At 39.5% G+C, this 17,839-nt stretch overlaps 2 protein-coding genes across 3 annotated transcripts in view; one reads left to right on the forward strand and one right to left on the reverse strand.

The window, feature by feature from the left end:
• Nucleotides 1-8,782, forward strand: part of si:dkey-97m3.1 (fatty acyl-CoA reductase 1) — a 54,286-nt gene extending 45,504 nt beyond the window's left edge. The window contains exons 6-12 of the mRNA XM_047389673.1: nt 727-771; nt 858-976; nt 2,492-2,559; nt 4,570-4,741; nt 4,836-4,965; nt 5,965-6,092; nt 7,034-8,782. Coding sequence (XP_047245629.1) covers nt 727-771; nt 858-976; nt 2,492-2,559; nt 4,570-4,741; nt 4,836-4,965; nt 5,965-6,092; nt 7,034-7,196 — 825 coding nt within the window. The 3' untranslated portion in view covers nt 7,197-8,782. The remainder of the gene's footprint in view (nt 1-726; nt 772-857; nt 977-2,491; nt 2,560-4,569; nt 4,742-4,835; nt 4,966-5,964; nt 6,093-7,033) is intronic.
• On the reverse strand, nt 7,111-14,874 carry LOC124882956 (endoplasmic reticulum-Golgi intermediate compartment protein 2-like). 2 transcript variants are annotated; one of them, XM_047389675.1, is made up of 14 exons: nt 14,718-14,874; nt 13,573-13,706; nt 13,381-13,489; nt 13,243-13,289; nt 13,089-13,156; nt 12,650-12,690; nt 12,259-12,360; nt 12,075-12,170; nt 11,744-11,799; nt 11,393-11,491; nt 11,180-11,277; nt 10,938-11,100; nt 10,520-10,599; nt 7,111-7,247 (listed from the first exon to the last, which is right to left on the reverse strand). In XM_047389675.1, the coding sequence occupies exons 2-14, from the start codon at nt 13,676-13,678 to the stop codon at nt 7,185-7,187; spliced, it is 1,128 nt and encodes a 375-aa protein (XP_047245631.1). In that variant the 5' UTR covers nt 13,679-13,706; nt 14,718-14,874; the 3' UTR covers nt 7,111-7,184. The 2 variants fall into 2 exon arrangements, with proteins under 2 accessions (XP_047245631.1, XP_047245630.1); XM_047389674.1 differs by lacking the exon at nt 7,111-7,247 and adding an exon at nt 10,102-10,430.
• Nucleotides 14,875-17,839: the final 2,965 nt, after the last annotated feature.

Here is a 17,839-nt window from a genome sequence, read left to right on the forward strand (position 1 = left end):
GTTGGATTAATAAGTTTTGGTTGCTTCCACTTTCATCTTTATTAATAACTATTAAACAGTACTTTTCAGTGTTAGATCTGAAAGTTGGATACTTAGGTTAGTGATTTTCTGCTTTCATTAAATAATGTTCCTATGTCCTTCACAGTTAACATGGTGTCTTTAGGGAAGTAGCTGAAACCATCCCAGTTACATGAAGGAAATCAGGGCGTCTCAGAGGTGCCTGAATAAAACAGTCCAGCCACAGAGGGAAGTTCTTGTTCATGTAGATGCAGGAAGCCTTTTGTTTGTGTGCCTGGACTGTGGCGGCAGGTCCTGGCTCTGATCTGTCTGCAGTTGTTCGCTCAGCATGGCGGCAACTATTCAAAGAGGCCAGGCTCACTCTTGCCTATGCTGCGGACCCTGTAAGCAGACGGGACGGCTTATTTATGTGCTTGTGTTTGTGTGTGGCATGTTTACTTGGCCCCCAGTGGGCCCTCCACACATGTTAGACTCTGCAGCAGTCTCTTAGCAGCTCTTTCATCCATTTTTAATGGAGTCTAACTGAAGTTGACAAGCGCTGCTCCCCAGCCCCCTCCGTGTCCCACCACAATCAAGGCAGGAAGTAACACAACCCCAACCCACCACACATGGGCTGCTGTTCAATCAGCCACTGTGTGATTTTCAGCCTCACAGCTGATATCAACTCTCTAAAAGCTCTGAGGAGTTCTCTGCTCTCTCACACCTCAGGGTTGGATCGACAACTTCAACGGGCCGAGTGGAATCTTTATCGCTGTAAGTGAACTCGTCCAGCTTCAATCTTAGAGGCTTTCAGTCATGCAGATCAGTGCCAGAGGTATAAGCTGATGTTCTGTGATCAGGCGGGAAAGGGTATCCTGCGCACGATGAGGGCCAACAACGACGCGGTGGCGGATCTGATCCCGGTGGACGTGGTCATCAGCCTGACCCTGGCCGCAGGCTGGTACACTGCTGTGCACAGGTGAGTCAGTGGGCGGAGCTTTGGTCTTTTATTCAGGATTTCTAAGCAGTATGGAACCATATGGATTTATGTCTTACATGTCCTTTCTTCTTTTCCTTGTCTCCTTCTTCATTCCTTCTTTGTGACCCATCTTCCTTTGTTTCCTACCTCCCCTTTTTCCTTATCTACTTTCTTCCTTCCTTTCTTCCTCAACATTCCTTGTCTCCTACCTTCCTCCCTTCTGTTCTTCTTTCTTTTTTTGAGTCTTTAAACTTTATTACTTTCTAGTGTCCCATTTCCCATCTTTCCTGGTTTTCTTGTTTGCTTTCATTTCTTCTAGTTTTCTTGTTTTTTGCAGATTGGATAGATAAAACCTCCCTGTTGAAATATTTATGGATTTGTAGTTTATATTTAAGGTTAACAGAACAAATCTCGAACAGTATTTACATATAAAGAGTGTAGGAACCCTTTTTTCTGGGGGGTGTAACAAAGTCTGGTTTTAGGCTAAATATATTTAGGAAAAATCCATTTTAGTTACTAAAGTGTATAGAAAATTATGCAAATGCAATTCAGAAATTTTATAACAGGCACAATTACAACAATAACATAATTTTGAAAGTTATTGCTGGTCAGACAAATTGCAAGAGGTAGAATATTTTAACAGTAGATAATAATGTTATAAAATTCAACGCCATGTCCTAAAACACTCAGCTGAGCCTTGAACAAGTCTTTCATGGACCTAAAGAGACAGTTTGGTTTGTTTGGTTTTAGGGATGGAAAGCTGGCCAGTATAAACAAGAAGGCTTTCCTGAGAAACTTCCCAACTCAAGTTCTTAATTGCACAGCAACCAATGATGTTATCGGACTTAGAAGGAAATCCATTATACAGGAGTGGCTCTAGTAAAATTGCTATAGAGGAGTGTTTAAGCAAGGGAACAGGTTTTTGCTACCCTGTTTGTATGGACTAGTGATGAAACATATGATTAAAGAAGTTATTTAATTGAGGCTAATTTCATGGGAAAATTTCATGTTGATGGTTTAGTTTCTATATTTCATTTTTTTCCTTGAAACTACTTTACAAAGTAGAAAAAAGTACTTCAAGGGATGACCTCCACTTGTGGTACAGAAGTGGATGTAAAACTGCGAAAATCCTCTGGCTGAATCATTTCCACCTTTTGTCTGAGGTTTCACATGGAAATGTCTTTCTCTGTCCTTCACCAGTGTCTCACCAAAACTGACTGGTTCAGATGTTCCATATGATGGCTTGAATAAGCACGGCCTCTTCCTTTTTAAATGCCCAAGAAATTCCCAGAAAACTGAATATTGGCAGGTTACTTTTTGGTTCAATAAAAACAGTAACTTTTTCCACACAGGGAAAAATTAATAAAATTATCATTTAAGAGCAGCTTTTTGTATTTATTACGGTTATCTTCCTTAAAATGTGATGATCTGAGACATTTAGTTGTGACAAAAAAAGCAAAAGCAAAAGAAATCACTTTACAGCTCTATATGACCTTAATCTCCCTTGTTTTGCAGGCCTAAAACAGCTCTGGTGTACAACTGCACAACTGGCAGCCTCAACCCATTTCACTGGGGGGAGATAGGTGAGCACGCCCTGTTTGCCTTGTTCTTAAGGCTAACAACAACCCGCCGCTGCAGGCGGACTTCTACAGAGCTGTTAATTCAATTCAATTCAGTTTTATTTATAAAGCGCCAATTCACAACACATGTTGTCTCAAGGCACTTCACAACAGTCAGGTTCATACATTCTAATTAATCCTAACCATTGAACAGTGCAGTCGGAGTTCGTTTTTTTATTCAAATTGGATAAAAAGTTTTTCTATCTAAGGAAACCCAGCAGATTGCATCCAGTCAGTGACTTACAGCATCCACTCCTCCCGGGGCTGCTGTGTTTCACAAACACGGCATCATCACAAACAACCAGTCCTTGGATATGATGTTAAAGTTAATGTTTGGTTGTGGTTATAAGAGTGGATTAAGGCAGGGAAAGGCTGCCACCTGCTGGAAAGGAGTAGAAAATATATGAAAAATAATCCAGTTTTACGGTTTCCTTAATTAGAGCTATTAATTCTCATTCATCTGCTGTACATTTTTGATGACGTCACTGTAAGTCGTAGACTCCAACTCTAAATAGCAGCCTGGACTGTACTGTCATTAGGGATTAGTCTGCAATAATTATGCTTTTAAGAGATTATCCAAACGATTGCTAATTAATTTTTCTGTTGTGGGGAATTGAACATGTTTAATCCATCATCCTTACATGAAAGCTGCAGCAAACTTAAGGAGCTGTTTCCCAATGAATGCAGAAGAGTTATTATATCTTTCCATTTCAATGTTGAACTCAATCTGCTGATATAAAAACGCTTGACGGCTGTCTGGAAACGTCTAGAATTGGATTTTAAGATTTCCAATATCTGGATAAGTATGGAAAATATCTGTATTTCCAGACTTTATTCCCATATTAGTGAAAAGCAAAAAGACATTCATCTGTCTATTTGTCCATCTGCCTGTCCACTCATCCATTTATCCTTCTGTCCAGTTGCCAACTCATCCATCCATCCATCCATCTGTTTATCCATCTATCCATCTTTTTCCTTGTGGTCTTGGCAACTTTCACTCTAAAAGTGAACATTTGTATTTATGCATAAACAATGCTCTAAAACAGAAGCTGGATGACCCCCAGACATATGATCCATGAAAAGTTTGTAATTTTGGCTTGAAAACTGTGCAGGAACCACTTAAATCGCTTTTTACTAAATCAAAGGGGTCGTACATGGAAAATGAAAATTGATTGTTTTCCTGCTTCTGATGTCAGCTTAAAAAACTTGCCGCGGAAATCACTACCAGGTGGCTTTGGGAAAGGCTCTCTGGTGACTCTCCTGTCCAGATGTTCCGGCCCGTTATTAATCGACAGGGATCAGGGGATAACAATAGATCTAAAATGAAGTGTCCACCTTAACATGTAGCTCAGGGAACACTCCGCTTTCTGCTCAAGGTTAGCAGCAAAAATCCAGGCCACAGCTGGCTGTCACCTCAGATCCAGTCATCTCGGCACCCCCTGCAGCCGTCTTGTATCTGTTGGCATGGAAATGAATGTTACGAGGCCAAGTTTGCGCGCTGCGTGTGATGTAATGTCTGCAGTCACATGGCTGTGCTCCCAGCATCTGTGGATCTGCCCTCTGCTGGATTGTGAGTGGAGGGGAGGAGGCTGAACGTCTCTGAGTGTCGCGATTAAGGCTGAAGGTCATTCTTGGAAGTTAGGATCCTTCCACGGAAACTAGTCCGAGTGCTTCTGCCTGTTATAGGCTGGTGATAAACTTCACCTTTGCCACGAAATTTAACATCACTGCTGGCGTCACATTTAACCTGTTTTTATTGCTGCATCAGGGACGCAGAGCTTAGCCAGGGATTATTTTAAATGCAACAAAACCTTCTGTTCTTTGAGGCTTTTGCAGGAGATGCTTTTCAAAGACATTTTTCATTATCTGAATTTAAAAAATATTGTGCTCTTGAACAAAGCTGAAGCCTACACCCAATAAGGACGTAGATCATACAGACCTTTGAGGTGATCTGTTTTTTTTTTTTCCTAACAGAGCACCATGTCATGTCGTCCTTTAAGAGGAACCCCTTGGAGCAGGCTTTCCGCAGGCCCAACGCCAACATCACCTCCAACTACCTGATCAACCAGTACTGGATCCTGGTCAGCCACAAGTTCCCAGCCTTCATCTACGACCTCTTCCTCCGTTTGTGTGGACAGAAGCCTCAGTAAGACCTGCAAATATCCGTTTCCCTTTTGGTCTACAAGGAAATGTTTGTCTGCATTGAAGTTGGTAACCGCCGTCCGTCTCTTACCCTGCAGGATGATGCGCATCTTTAATCGTCTGCATAAGGCCATCGGCCTGCTGGAGTACTTCAGCAGTCAGGAGTGGGAGTGGAACTCTGAGAACATGAACATGCTGATAAGCCATCTGACCCCCGCGGACAGGAAGGTGAGCTTACCCACCCCTGCAGAAGTCTTCACAACCCTTGAACATTTCCACATTTTTGTGATGTTAAAACCACAAACTGTCCTTGCAGTAGAAAAGCACCACCACAGCATGATGCTGCCACCACCACAATGTCTCACAGTGGGGATGACATACTCAGGTTGATGTCGGATGTTGTTTTTCAACCAACATCTTGACTGACCGGAGCACCTCCATCCCTTCCCTTCTTGCCAATTCTTTTTTGCAAAATAGCTTGAGCTCATTCCGAAAGGATGGAGATTATTTATTAATGTTGGTTTCCAAGTCTTGCCTTAGATTCTCAAATGGATTTAAGTCTGGGCCATTGTAACACATGAACAACATTGGCTTTATTCTCGCCAATCTTCTCTAAAGGCCAGATTTGTGGAGTCTGGTCAACCGATTCTCCCACCTGAGGTGCAGGTCTCTGCTGCCCCTCCAAAGTTACCATGGGCTTCTTGGTTGCTCTCTAACAAACCTCTGATTACCTCACAGAGTATCCTAATTTATACTGAGATCACATTTCATACAGACATACTTAATTTACTAATTATGTGATTCTGAAGGCAATTGGTTGCACTGTGTTTTAGTTCAGGGTATCAGAGCCAAAGGGGGTTAAGTACAAATACACCACACAGCAGGCAAAATGTAAAGGTTCAAGAAGTATAGATATTTTTGCTAGTAACTACTTTTATTAAACACAGATGGACCTATTTAGGGTTTTATATGTTAATGTTCATTGATGTATAAAACCTTAACAGTTAATTCATTCAAGTTGCTACTATCTTAAAAGGTTCTCCATGCTGATAAAATGCACCACTACTATCACAGTTTTACCGCATTTAATTTATTAGTTTCAATGCATATATTTTTTAAAGGTTATTTAACATCGAAGAAAAGCGTTAAAATGCTCTGAAAAGGAGTTTATGACTTCATCTTTGCTTCATTCTCAACATGCACCCTGTGTGGTTTTTGTTTTCACAGATGTTTAACTTTGATGTGCGCCAACTGAACTGGCCCGAGTACATTGAGAATTACTGCATCGGCACCAAGAAGTACGTCCTGAACGAAGACATGTCCGACATTCCCGCTGCCAGGCAGCATCTGAGAAAGTAAGTTAACAAATACATTACTTTTTAAATATGAAAAATGCTAATAAAATATAAGACAGACAAAGCTACTGTGGGACAAAGCTGAGCACTTGTTGCCATGGTTATTGCCGCCTTTTCTTTGGAAGAACGGGGAAGGGCAATCGACATATTTTAACAGGAACTCAAACACAAATTTTGCCTTTTAAAGAAACGGTCACTGCATGAAAACTGTAAGTCGCATCAAACATTCTCAACAAGTGAGTTGGACAACTTTTAGTGATCATGTGTGTAACATTTTACACGTTTGTTGAGTTTTATGTAGGAGATATGACTGTTTAAAGAGACCCTGAGTTGCAGTTTCAAAAGAAAAATTCCCTGCTGAAAAATAATGGGAGTGAATTAGAGTTTGGGTTAGTGCTTCCTGCCTTTAAGGGTTATTGGACTGAAAACAGTAAATCCTCTAGCAGTGGGAGACTTACTGGGTGAAAGCAGACCAGATTTTTTCCATTATGGTGTAACAACTGGAGTGTGACAACATCACAATCTGAGCTGAACATTCTGGGGTTAAATCTCAAAAAGTAAAAGTTAACCTGCAGTCGTCTGAAAACTGTAGAATTATTGAAACGGCAATTTAGTCCGATTTTGCCAAAATCAAATTTTATGAGTACATTTTAGTATATGTTATAATGCCTGTTTGGTGGATATCTGGAAATTAATTTTGTTTTCACTTGATTGCTGAATGTAGAGCCAAATAAAAATCTAAAATCTTTGGAATATAGACATCCAATAATGGCACCTAATAATAAAAGGTGTAGAAAAAAGCCTTTTCTGATCAACCGAAATGGTTTTAGGTCTTCACAACAACATAAACTAGACTAATGGCTACCTAAACTATAGCATGTCAAAGGTTAAATCAAAGATTTGTATACCGGTCTTATTTGTCTCTTTTGATTGTCCCCCAGGTTGAGGAACATCCGGTACACCTTCAACACACTACTAGTCGTTTTCATCTGGCGGGTGTTCATCGCCCGTTCCCAGATGGCCAGAAACATCTGGTACTTCGTGGTCAGCCTTTGTTTCAAGTTCCTCTCCTACTTCCGTGCATCCAGCACCTTAACCAACTGAGTCTTCCTCCCAGCCTTGAGCCAGAGAGAGGCAGCCCTCGCCTTCAGCTGTCTGCGGTAAACAATAAACAAAAAAACAAAAAAAACACCTTAAACTCAGACGCTCTTGATGTGGACAAACAGGGCTCTCTACATGAGGCGTCTGCAGCTGAGTGAAGTTAGGATAATAACGAGGTCTATTTGCCATGTGGTCATTTGTTGAGTTGGGAAACCTGTCATCAAAAACTTGACATTCCCTGTCAGAAAAACCCCATCCAACAAAGAAAGGGTTGTCTTTTATTTTCTACCTAATGTTTCCTTCAAAGTGGCCAATTATATATGCAATGATACACCTTTTGTGTGACCTCCACCTTCCTTTCCCAACCTCTTGAGTCTGAGAATATCACCTTGCCTTGTGATATCTTTGTTTTCCATACTTGAAATGCACCATTGCAGCAGAGGTGGATGATTTCTACATCGTTATTTTTTATTTTATTTTATTCTCGAATATGTCTTGCATTATGTACGTCTACTGCCTTTTTAAGATGATGCTCCAGATTATTCAGACGAGTGTTAAACGCTAAAATTAGCCCACATGTGGCATCAGAACGTTGAGACATGCTAGTTCTTCTGTCGAGGTTCTGCTTTGTTTGTACAGCTGTTTGTACTGAACTGAGTTTACTACTTTTACATCTTTATACTTGCACCAAAAAAACAAGTAACATTGTGTGTTAAACCTTGACAGTGTAGTATATATATAAAAATAGTACATCAGAGTAAAGTTTATTTATATAGCATAGTACATACTGTACATTGAGCTTTAAGTGAGCGATTAAGAGTCAAAGTGGTAACCGGTAGCAACATTCAGGTTTCTCTGAAAAAGGTAGGTTATTATGTCATCTGCATTGATGCACACAAGCCAGCTAAATGCTAATACAAAAAGGAAGGAAAAATCAGAGACCAAGTACACACCCATGAGGGATGCCACATTTGACAGAATGTAGAAACGCGGTTACATAAGGGATTAGACCTATTTGTTAGACGTTCTTGGTATCCCTCATCCCAGTTTTATTTTTTTTAAAAACAATTTGACCTACCAAAAACTTGTATTTGTTGAATTTTTCTTGTGTGTTCAAAGGACCACAGAGCTTCTCTCTAACTGCAAAAAGTAGTTAATGTAATAGGCAAGCCTGAGGAAAACTGGGCAGTATTGTCTACTTTGTGAGGTTTAACAACAATAAACTGAATGAGCTTATATGGGAGAAAAAGGGAAGAAATGAAATGTTTATGCAAAAGTCATGTTTGGTGTCTCTGTCTACGTTCGTTCGTACAAGGACTGCATGATGAAACGGTTGTGTCAAGTTTTCTCCAAAGAGCTACAGGGCTATCTTAATGCTGTAATTCATGTTGATCCATCTGGTAACAGCACTGTCTTTGTTCACTTAAATGCAACGTACTGCTGGTGTAAACTTCAAGAAGGAGCAAACGGCAACGCATAACAGAGAACATCTTTTTCTTACTGGTGTCATTTTTGCAAATTGTTGACCAGCTGTTTTCCCTGCTCTAACGAGATTCGGTCTGCTTAAATAAACAAGAAGATTAAAGTGCCTCTGTGCTCTTGTCTGTTTCACAAATGTGGGTGTTTTTTACAGCAAAATGTCCTCCTGCTTGTTTATACACTCACCGCACACTATATTAGGTACACCTGTCAAACTGCTCGTTAGCGCAAATTTCTAATCAGCCAATCGCATGGCAGCAACTCGATGCATTTAGTCATGTAGATATGGTCAAGACGATCTGCTGCAGTTCAAACCGAGCTTCAGAATGGGGAAGAAAGGTGATTTAAGTGACTTTGAACGTGGTATGGTTGTTGGTGCCAGACGGGCTGGTCTGAGTGTTTCAGAAACTGTTGATCTACTGGGATTTTCACGCACTACCATCTCTAGAGTTTACAGAGAATGGTCCGAAAAAGAGAAAATATCCAGTGAGCGGCAGTTCTGTGGGCGCAAATGCCTTGTTGATGCCAGAGGTCAGAGGAGAATGGCCAGACTGGTTCGAGCTGAAAGAAAGGTAACAGTAACTCAAATAACCACTCGTTACAACCAAGGCATGCAGAAGAGCATCTCTGAACGCACGTCGAACATTGAGGTGGATGGGCTACAGCAGCAGAAGACTACACCGGGTGCCACTCCTGTCAGCTAAGAACAGGAAACTGAGGCTACAATTCGCACAGGCTCACCAAAATTGGACAATAGAAGATTGGAAAAATGTTCCCTGGTCTGATGAGTCTCGATTTCTGCTGCGACATTCGGATGGTAGGGTCAGAATTTGGCGTCAACAACATGAAAGCATCGTGTCAACGCCACAGCCTACCTGAGTATTGTTGCTGACCATGTCCATCCCTTTTTGACCACATTGTACCCATCTTCTGATGGTTACTTCCAGCAGGATAACGCACCATGTCATAAAGCACGAATCATCTCAGACTGGTTTCTTGAACACGACAATGAGTTCACTGGACTCAAATGGCCTCCAGTCACCAGATCTCAATCCAATAGAGCACCTTTGGGATGTGGTGGAACGGGAGATTTGTATCATGGATGTGCAGCTGACAAATCTGCAGCATCTGTGTGACGCTATCATGTCAATATGGACTACAATCTCTGAGGAATTTTTCCAGTACCTTGTTGGATTTTACTAATTAGCCTCAACAGTTTGCATGTAGTCTTATCTGTTGCTGCTGCACCTGCTCTGCATCAATCAGCACAATAACCCTGGCTGTACAATAGGTCTCTGCATGTGCCTCTGCTTTGAAACAGCACCTGTGTTTGCTGCAAGGACATGAATATAAAGGATTTAAAGCTTCAGTGCGTGCCTCGACCAAAGCTCTAATGTTAGGAGACCAAAAAAGAAGTGACAAACACATCTTCCAGTTTGTGGGAATTTAATCTCATTTAAATAACAAAATACTAGAGATCATTTAAAGCAATCACACATTACAAATCTCACATAAACAGGCACCAAAACACACATTTAATGGAGCCACTGAGCATATTTACCTAAAGTGCAATGAACTGAACATTGGAGAGCTTAAACACAACACCTGTTTAGTTTACATATAAACAAATATAATGTTATGAACAGTAATTACTGTTATTTAATCACAGTGAAGCTAAGACTAGAGTAGGACATTTTCCACCAGGAGAAGAGTTTGGTGATTGCTCAGATTATTCATCTGGTTGTGCAGCTGCCCGTCCTGCAACAGATTTAGTGCTTAAAGTATTTTAAAGTGCTTTCAGTAATAGATCCAGGTTTGTAGAAATGTTTATGGAGGGATGGACTCACCTCTCTGGGCCTGTAGACTCCGAGTCTGAAGCGACAGCAGATGATGTCAAAGCAGAAGCCGACGAGGCTGTGAAGCATGCCTTTAAACAGGAAAACATGGGTCAAGTGTGGGGAAAACAAATGGGAAAAAAATACAGGATTCCTGAGCATTTTTCACGTCCAAACTTTGTTCTTAAGTTCTCAAGTTCTGCATTTAAAATCCAGACAGATATTTCTACAGCCTGGTCAGGTCAGCGACCCGCAAAAACTATGGATGAAATGAAGGACAGACAGATGTAGGGACAAACTGATAGACAGATAAATAAATGGATGAAGGATGGAGGTAAACATGGACGTTTGGACAGAACATAATACCATATAACTCATAGCCATAGCTGTGAAACACGTAGGAATAAATATACATGCAGATTTAACTTGCCAGTTGTGGAGAATATTCCTCCAATTATCCCACACAGTCGCACCAGGAATTGCCACAGCGGCATGTGCTGCTCGCTGACCGTCACCATCAGGGAGCTGGTGTCATACTTGACGAAGATGCCGGAGACGCCATGGCTGCCCGCTGCGTGGTTTATCACTCGCTCCTTTTACACACACAGCAGTGAAGGTTAGTATGTCCTCAGGTTTACCTAAGGTGCTCCATCCTCTGCAGTGACCACTCACTCGCTCAGTCACTGAAAACTGGTGTGTGTCTGCAGAGATCAGGTATGTGTTCAGCTTGGTGGGCACCACTGTGATGAAGTACTGGTACATCTGGTTATCTGCAGTGAGGATGGCAAAAAAAAAAAACATGGTAACAAATTTTTTTTTTTTCTGTAAAAGTATCAGTAAAAGATAAAAACAGGATGTTTTGTCTTTTGGATTGAAGAAAGGTACAGTTGTAGGTGATTTTCTCTGTGCCGTCCAGAGGATTGATTATGCCTGGAATCTCCTCGCCGAAAGATAAATGGTCTATTCGATGGGAGAAGTTGTACGCTGCAAAACACGGAGTGCAGAAAGTCAAGTTGATTCACAATGAGTTCTGTTAGTATACGTGGAAAAAAACAAGTCTCCCAAAGCAATTTAAACGTTTGTTTTTTATCAGAAAAATACCTTCAAATAATCCTAAACTTTAATTATGAACTCAAATATTTTGCTCATTTGTTTTTCCTCAGTGAGACAATATGATGCATCTCTGCATGCAGGTTATAAAAGAGAGAGAAGCAAGGAGAACAATGCTCGTCTTACCCTCGTGGCTCACAAAAGCTGCGATGTGTGCATGGCCCTGAGGATGGTGAATAGGCCTAAAATAGGACAAAATATTAGGAGGCAGGGTGTTCAATATTTTTATCTCAGAAAACATAATTATTGATCTCTTTTGTTTGATGAGTAAAACAAGATTATTTTTTGATGTTAAACTGCAACTAAATCACTTTCTTTTCCAGAGATAAATAAAAAGGATTTAAAAGTGATGTTCACATTGATGTCTGAACTTTATTTTCCAGGGATTCAGTCAGTGTGGGGGAAGGTCAAAGTCCACATGTTCTCCAGCTTTTCAACTATCCGCATAGTTTCTTACTTTCCTACTGTGATGTGTAGGTTTCCGGCCACCTTGTTGACATAAACATGTCCATGAATCCTGCATGCATTGAGTGGCTCCTGGGGTGCGTCCTCCCTGCAAAGCCCACAATCAGACATTAAATGTTAATGCTCAGTCGTGTCTTACCAGCTACATGATCTATAGAGGCTTAATCGAGACTAACCGTGGTGGCAGAGCAGTAGGAGCTCCCTTCAGCAGCGTTTTGTACAAGACTTCCTGCAGAGCGTGCTCCTCCCTCAGCCTGCTCTGAATGAGATGCAGAGTCCTGAAGGACAAAAGGAGGTTGAAAACGGACATTAGCTTCCAGCTAGACTGCTTGTAGCAAGAAACTACATCTGGAATGCAGTTATGCATGATTTTCCCAATGGATCAGTCTACAGAAGGTCTGACTAACCCTCTTGCCCGATTTGACTATATCAGTGTTAGCTGTCCTTTACCACATAAGCGTTTCCCTTGAAACCAGAAAACATGGATTTAGACAGAAGTCAAATCTAAATTCATTTTGCAGTTAAATTTCCTAAATACTAAATTTAAGTAATTTAAACTTCTCTTACCTTTGCCACAGTCTCTGTTGTGGGGATAATTCAAAAATAACCTGATTAAACGCACACACAGAGGAGACACGGTTAAGATCTCATTTTTCTGACTAGTTTGAATTTGTTGTGGATTTTCTTTTTGTCCAAACAGGGTCAAAATTATAAATACAGGTTTAAGTATATACACACATTCCCACTAATACAGGTGTAACCAGAAATGTTTACATGCAGTTTAAGTTAAAATCTACGACAAAGTATAAGGGTCACCTAGAAGAACAAAAAAACCGGACGTGTTTTGGTGGATTATTTTTCTTCTTTTCCATTACAGAATAAAGTAAAACATTTATTTCAAGGAAATATTTGAGCCTGTGTATGACTTCAACCTTATACACATCAAAGAAACCCTGGAAAAAGAACTGTCGACAGAATCTGAGGTCCTGAGGTACGCTTAACTCACGGGCTCGTACTGCAGGCCGTTGGATGTGATCATTGTTTCTGCCAGGTCCAGGATGTCTGCTCCCACATCTGCAATCAGACACCAAAAAAATCCTAAGAAATCTAAACATGAGATGCCGTTTTAATGCTGACAGTAAAGAAGGTGGGAAACTCACGCTGGCATTTCATTGCAACTGTGATGTCCACATTTATTCTTAGTTTACTGCAGTAAAGGAACATATACATGAGTATGTTCAGCTTCATTCTGTAACTATTCGATGCAACAGGTCTGTAACTTATCCATAAAAGCTAACCTGGAAAAATCCTTGTCAACTTCATATTCATACTTCATCCACGTGTCTCGATAAACAAAGAACTCCAAGATGGCCAGAACTGCCATGGCACTAAAAGCTATAATTGACACTGCGAAGGAGACAGATGGATTGGTTACTCCTCAGCCATCTCTCTGCTGTTGGTTCTGTTTGTTTTCAGGTGGACGTTCCAACCTGTCCCCCCTGACGGCGACGTCTCCACATAGCTGTCTGCCACTTTTGGGAAGGCGTCCAGCTCCTTCACCAGGCTCAGGGCATTCCTTCTGGACAGACGCCTCATCTTGAAGGTCAGGACTGCTTTCCAGCTCCTCCAAACACAACATATGTTTAAATATCTAGAACACACCAACTAATAATCAGCTGAAAAATGCTCCAATTTAACACATATATCTGCTTTCTAACTGGTATTACTTAATGCAGAATAATGCAAATATGTTGAAGCTTTGAGATTTTCCTAAGGTGTGTTAAAAACATGAGAGTGCTAATACTATGGAGGACTATGACTGCTGTAATTATGCAGAAATGTAAATGTTCAATAAACCTTAGTGTTAATATCCATATTTCTTCAATTTAGCCTTATATTTTTAATTGGATTTATTTATTGATTGAGTTATTTCTTATTCCTGTCCTGATTTTCTATTCAGGACAGATTTTCTAACCATGCAGTTATCATGCAGTTATTTCTGTATTTATTTTCTGGAAATTATCTATCAGTGCATTACATTATAATTTATCAATTATTTTAAAATTTTTATATATTATATTTATTTATGTATTTATTGACATAGCATCGAGTTACAACGTCCATTTTTATATATATATATATATATATATATATATATATATATATATATATATATATATATATATAATGGCACATTTTTATATTTGAAATAGTAAAAGTATTACCTTGGAATTCTACAGACTAAAAGCAACATATTGAGATTTTTATGACATAAAGTGAATGTGTCTGTTGTCTTCATTTTATTTATTTCGCATTTATACATTAGTTCTTACACAACATTTAATGAACATATTTGAATAAAAACATGTATCTACCATTATGGCTAATCAACAGAGGACGTATTATGAAGCTGTTAGTAAAAAATGCTTTATTTATTTTTAGAGTTTGTCTAGACGTCACAGTGGCAGGAAGATGGTATAAAATTACAATTACGCATTAAAACTGTTTGTATGTGAAAGCTAAAAGGAGCAGACCAGTATTCAGAGTGGAGCTGTATAAACAGTGACATTAATGGTCCTTTCACCATGTAGACAGTCTTCGCTGATGTCACCGTCTCTATTTTTAATTATCTTACCTGTTTTATCATCCGGTTGCTTTTTAAATCAGCCCTCGGTTTCCGTGGCAACCAGCGTTTGAGGCATTTTTATTGGGATTAAACGCAACATTTCTAACATATCTGTTAAAACGCAAGAGGCGGAGCGGTGTCGTCTTCTGTCTATTTTACCGTTACGTAATGACGCAAACTAGTGCGCTGCACAGCGTTGTCGCACAAGCAAAGCCAGTGAACGCGCAGCAGCGGATATTATTTCCCCAGCAGATGACGCCATGACACCTAAAAAACATTCTCCATTTTTTGACTCCAACAATAATTTATTTGTTAGATTTTTTTGTTCATACTTACTTGTTTAATTATAACATGCGTATTTAAAATGAATAAATACACGCAGCAGATAGTGTTATACCAACCTGGACCTACGTGGAAAAATAATCTCATCTGTTCTTGAATTTCTTTATATTAGAGCATGATCTCTGAGAAATGTTGACGTACTTCACTTCATCAGACGGGTTCTAATAAAATCGTCGTTTAGAGACTGCATTTTGTATTTCTTCAGGTTATCTTTTTCTGATATCAAAATCTGAGACAGTAAAGTGTGAAGGATGCTCTTTGCAGAAACGGAGATTAACATTCTGAGGTAATTTAGAAGATTAAAAGTGAAAAGGAGAGACTTTCTGCAAAGGCAGAAAGACCATGACCTGTTTATAAGCCTATTTTTCTGGTCACAACTTATCTTTTGTTTGCAGTGTCTCAGTGTATCACACCTCGTACCTGGTCAAAGCTACACTTTCCATCACCAGTCACACCAACTCACTTTAAGTTGCATTAACATAAGTTATAATGACCTACTTATGGACATGCATACTTAGAGAGAAAACAATATAAAGATCTGATGAAGGACACGTTTATCATCAGCTCTGAGGACAAACTAACTGTGCACATCTAACTGCAGGGGGGAAATGAAACAACTCAGATCTGCAGATGAGCCTTCACATGTGTCTTCAGTGCTCCGGAGCCTCTGCATGCACCAGAGCTGCTTGCCTATGCAGAGCAGCACAGATGGGCGTGTGGGGGGATGGGTGCTGTCAGCTCACAGATCAAGCTGTGGGTCGGTGGTCCCATTGCTATTCAGCACGCAGGCACGTAGGGCATGTCAGACATCCTCCGCTGAGACACGCTGAGTGTCTGTATTGTGGTTAGATTTTTTTTTTTTAAGCTCCTTTGAGCTGTTCAGGCTGAAAATGGTTGCTGTAAAATGTGCAGCCATGTAAATATTCAGCGAATGAGTCATAGAAACAGCTTTTGTTTATTTGCAGGATGTTTGTAGGTTACTGATAACTGCTGATTCTGCACGTTTGTATTCAGTTTTGTTTTATTCTAATATACCAGAAATTGATTATGCATCTGAATGATTTTGATTAACTTAGAATTGTATTGTAATATTTATATTTTATTCATTGGTAAGTGTACACCCTGCAAATTTAAATTCAGGCCCCTAAATCAGGGGACATAATTTGCCAAAATATATTTTATTTTCGTATAGCTGTATGAAGATGCAGGAGAATATTTTTTGAATACTTTAACATTTAATAAATATATATATTTATTATAACTCTGCAGAAATTCATATAGTCTATTGTAAAATGTAAATAAGCACACCCTCTTTTGCACATCATGCCATAATAAGAATAATCTGATCTTTCAATTTTTAAATCTAACCTCAGATTATTATTTATCTTATTATTTATTAAAACTAATTTAAAAATCTGCTAGAAAATGTAAGTACACCTCATAATTCAGCAGCAGCAATAACATGAGGTACTCATTTTGTGTATCACCTATGAGTCTTGTACATCATTTTGAAGGACATTTGGCACACTCTTCTTCGTGAGATGTTGGTTTGTTGCCTGTATGGCCCAACTTTGATTAAGTTACTTATATAGAGGTCATGTTGACTTAGTGACTCAGACATTCAAACTTCCTGTGGAAGCAAAAGAAGCAGAAATATTCTTCTATTTATTCATTAAGTCAGGAAAATGTCCACAAAGTTTAAGCTTGGACCCATAAAAGACGTCAACTTGATAAACCTTGATTCAAGATTTAACTCGGGAACTTGCACCAACTTACCGCCCAAACGAAGACAAGAGGGATATATGCGTTGGATCAGACCATTTAAGATAAAATGGTAAGAAATTAAAATTAAGATACACACAACAAAATCTTGGCTGACAGCAACAAAATAATAATTAGAACAGGGTTCATTAATGACCTTGTACAGGGGTACTAATTGGTACAAACTAATTGGTAAACTCTGCTGGTTGAGGAGATCTGATGAAGCTGGCATCTTTAACAACTGCAAGGGAGCTGGTCACTTAAAAAACTGCACTAAGCTATTAAAACAGGTTCTGCTGGAGGTTTCTTTCTACTGTCGCCATATGCTTGCTCAGTATGAGGGATTGCTGCTAAGTTAACGACTTGATGCATTAACCTGGACATCCTTAAGATTTTTACTGGCTTTACAAACTAAAAAACTGACTGTACTATGTTACAGCTACAAAGAAACTAGAACATATGTAGCTAAATCTGATTCAGTCTGTAGGACTGGATTAAACAGATCCGTATAAAGAAACTTTTTTGTGGCCCTAACGGACTTTATTTTTGTTATTTTTCGAAAGTAGGCTGACAGAAAGTGGGGTGGAGAGCGGGGGAAGACATGTGTAGCATAGCCCTCCACATATGCATCATGCGCTGAACTGAACTGATTATAACTGAATTATTAATGTTTGCAAATGACCAAATAGTTAAAACTACAAAAATAAAGGTGAGCACTCCATACTGTCAATCAAAGGTTGCCAATAACAATGTTTTTCTATGCTAAATACAAACCAAACAGTATAGTTTTTTTCCCCATGTTCCTATGCTTCTTAAAGTTGGGCTTAAAGAGTAAATAATAAACAGAAGTTACCATTTAGACCTTTGTTTGATGAACCGCACCAAGGACTTCTATTACAGCTGGGAAGATGGCAGCTGGTTTAAATGTTTTCCACTTTTAATAAATGTTCTCTCTGTAAAATAAAAAATTCAAATTGTTGCCCTTTTCAGACTAATAGGCAGCACAGTTGCTTCTATAATGTGATTGC

This window comes from Girardinichthys multiradiatus, chromosome 17 (assembly GCF_021462225.1).
Source record: "Girardinichthys multiradiatus isolate DD_20200921_A chromosome 17, DD_fGirMul_XY1, whole genome shotgun sequence".
NCBI classification, from domain to species: domain Eukaryota; kingdom Metazoa; phylum Chordata; class Actinopteri; order Cyprinodontiformes; family Goodeidae; genus Girardinichthys; species Girardinichthys multiradiatus.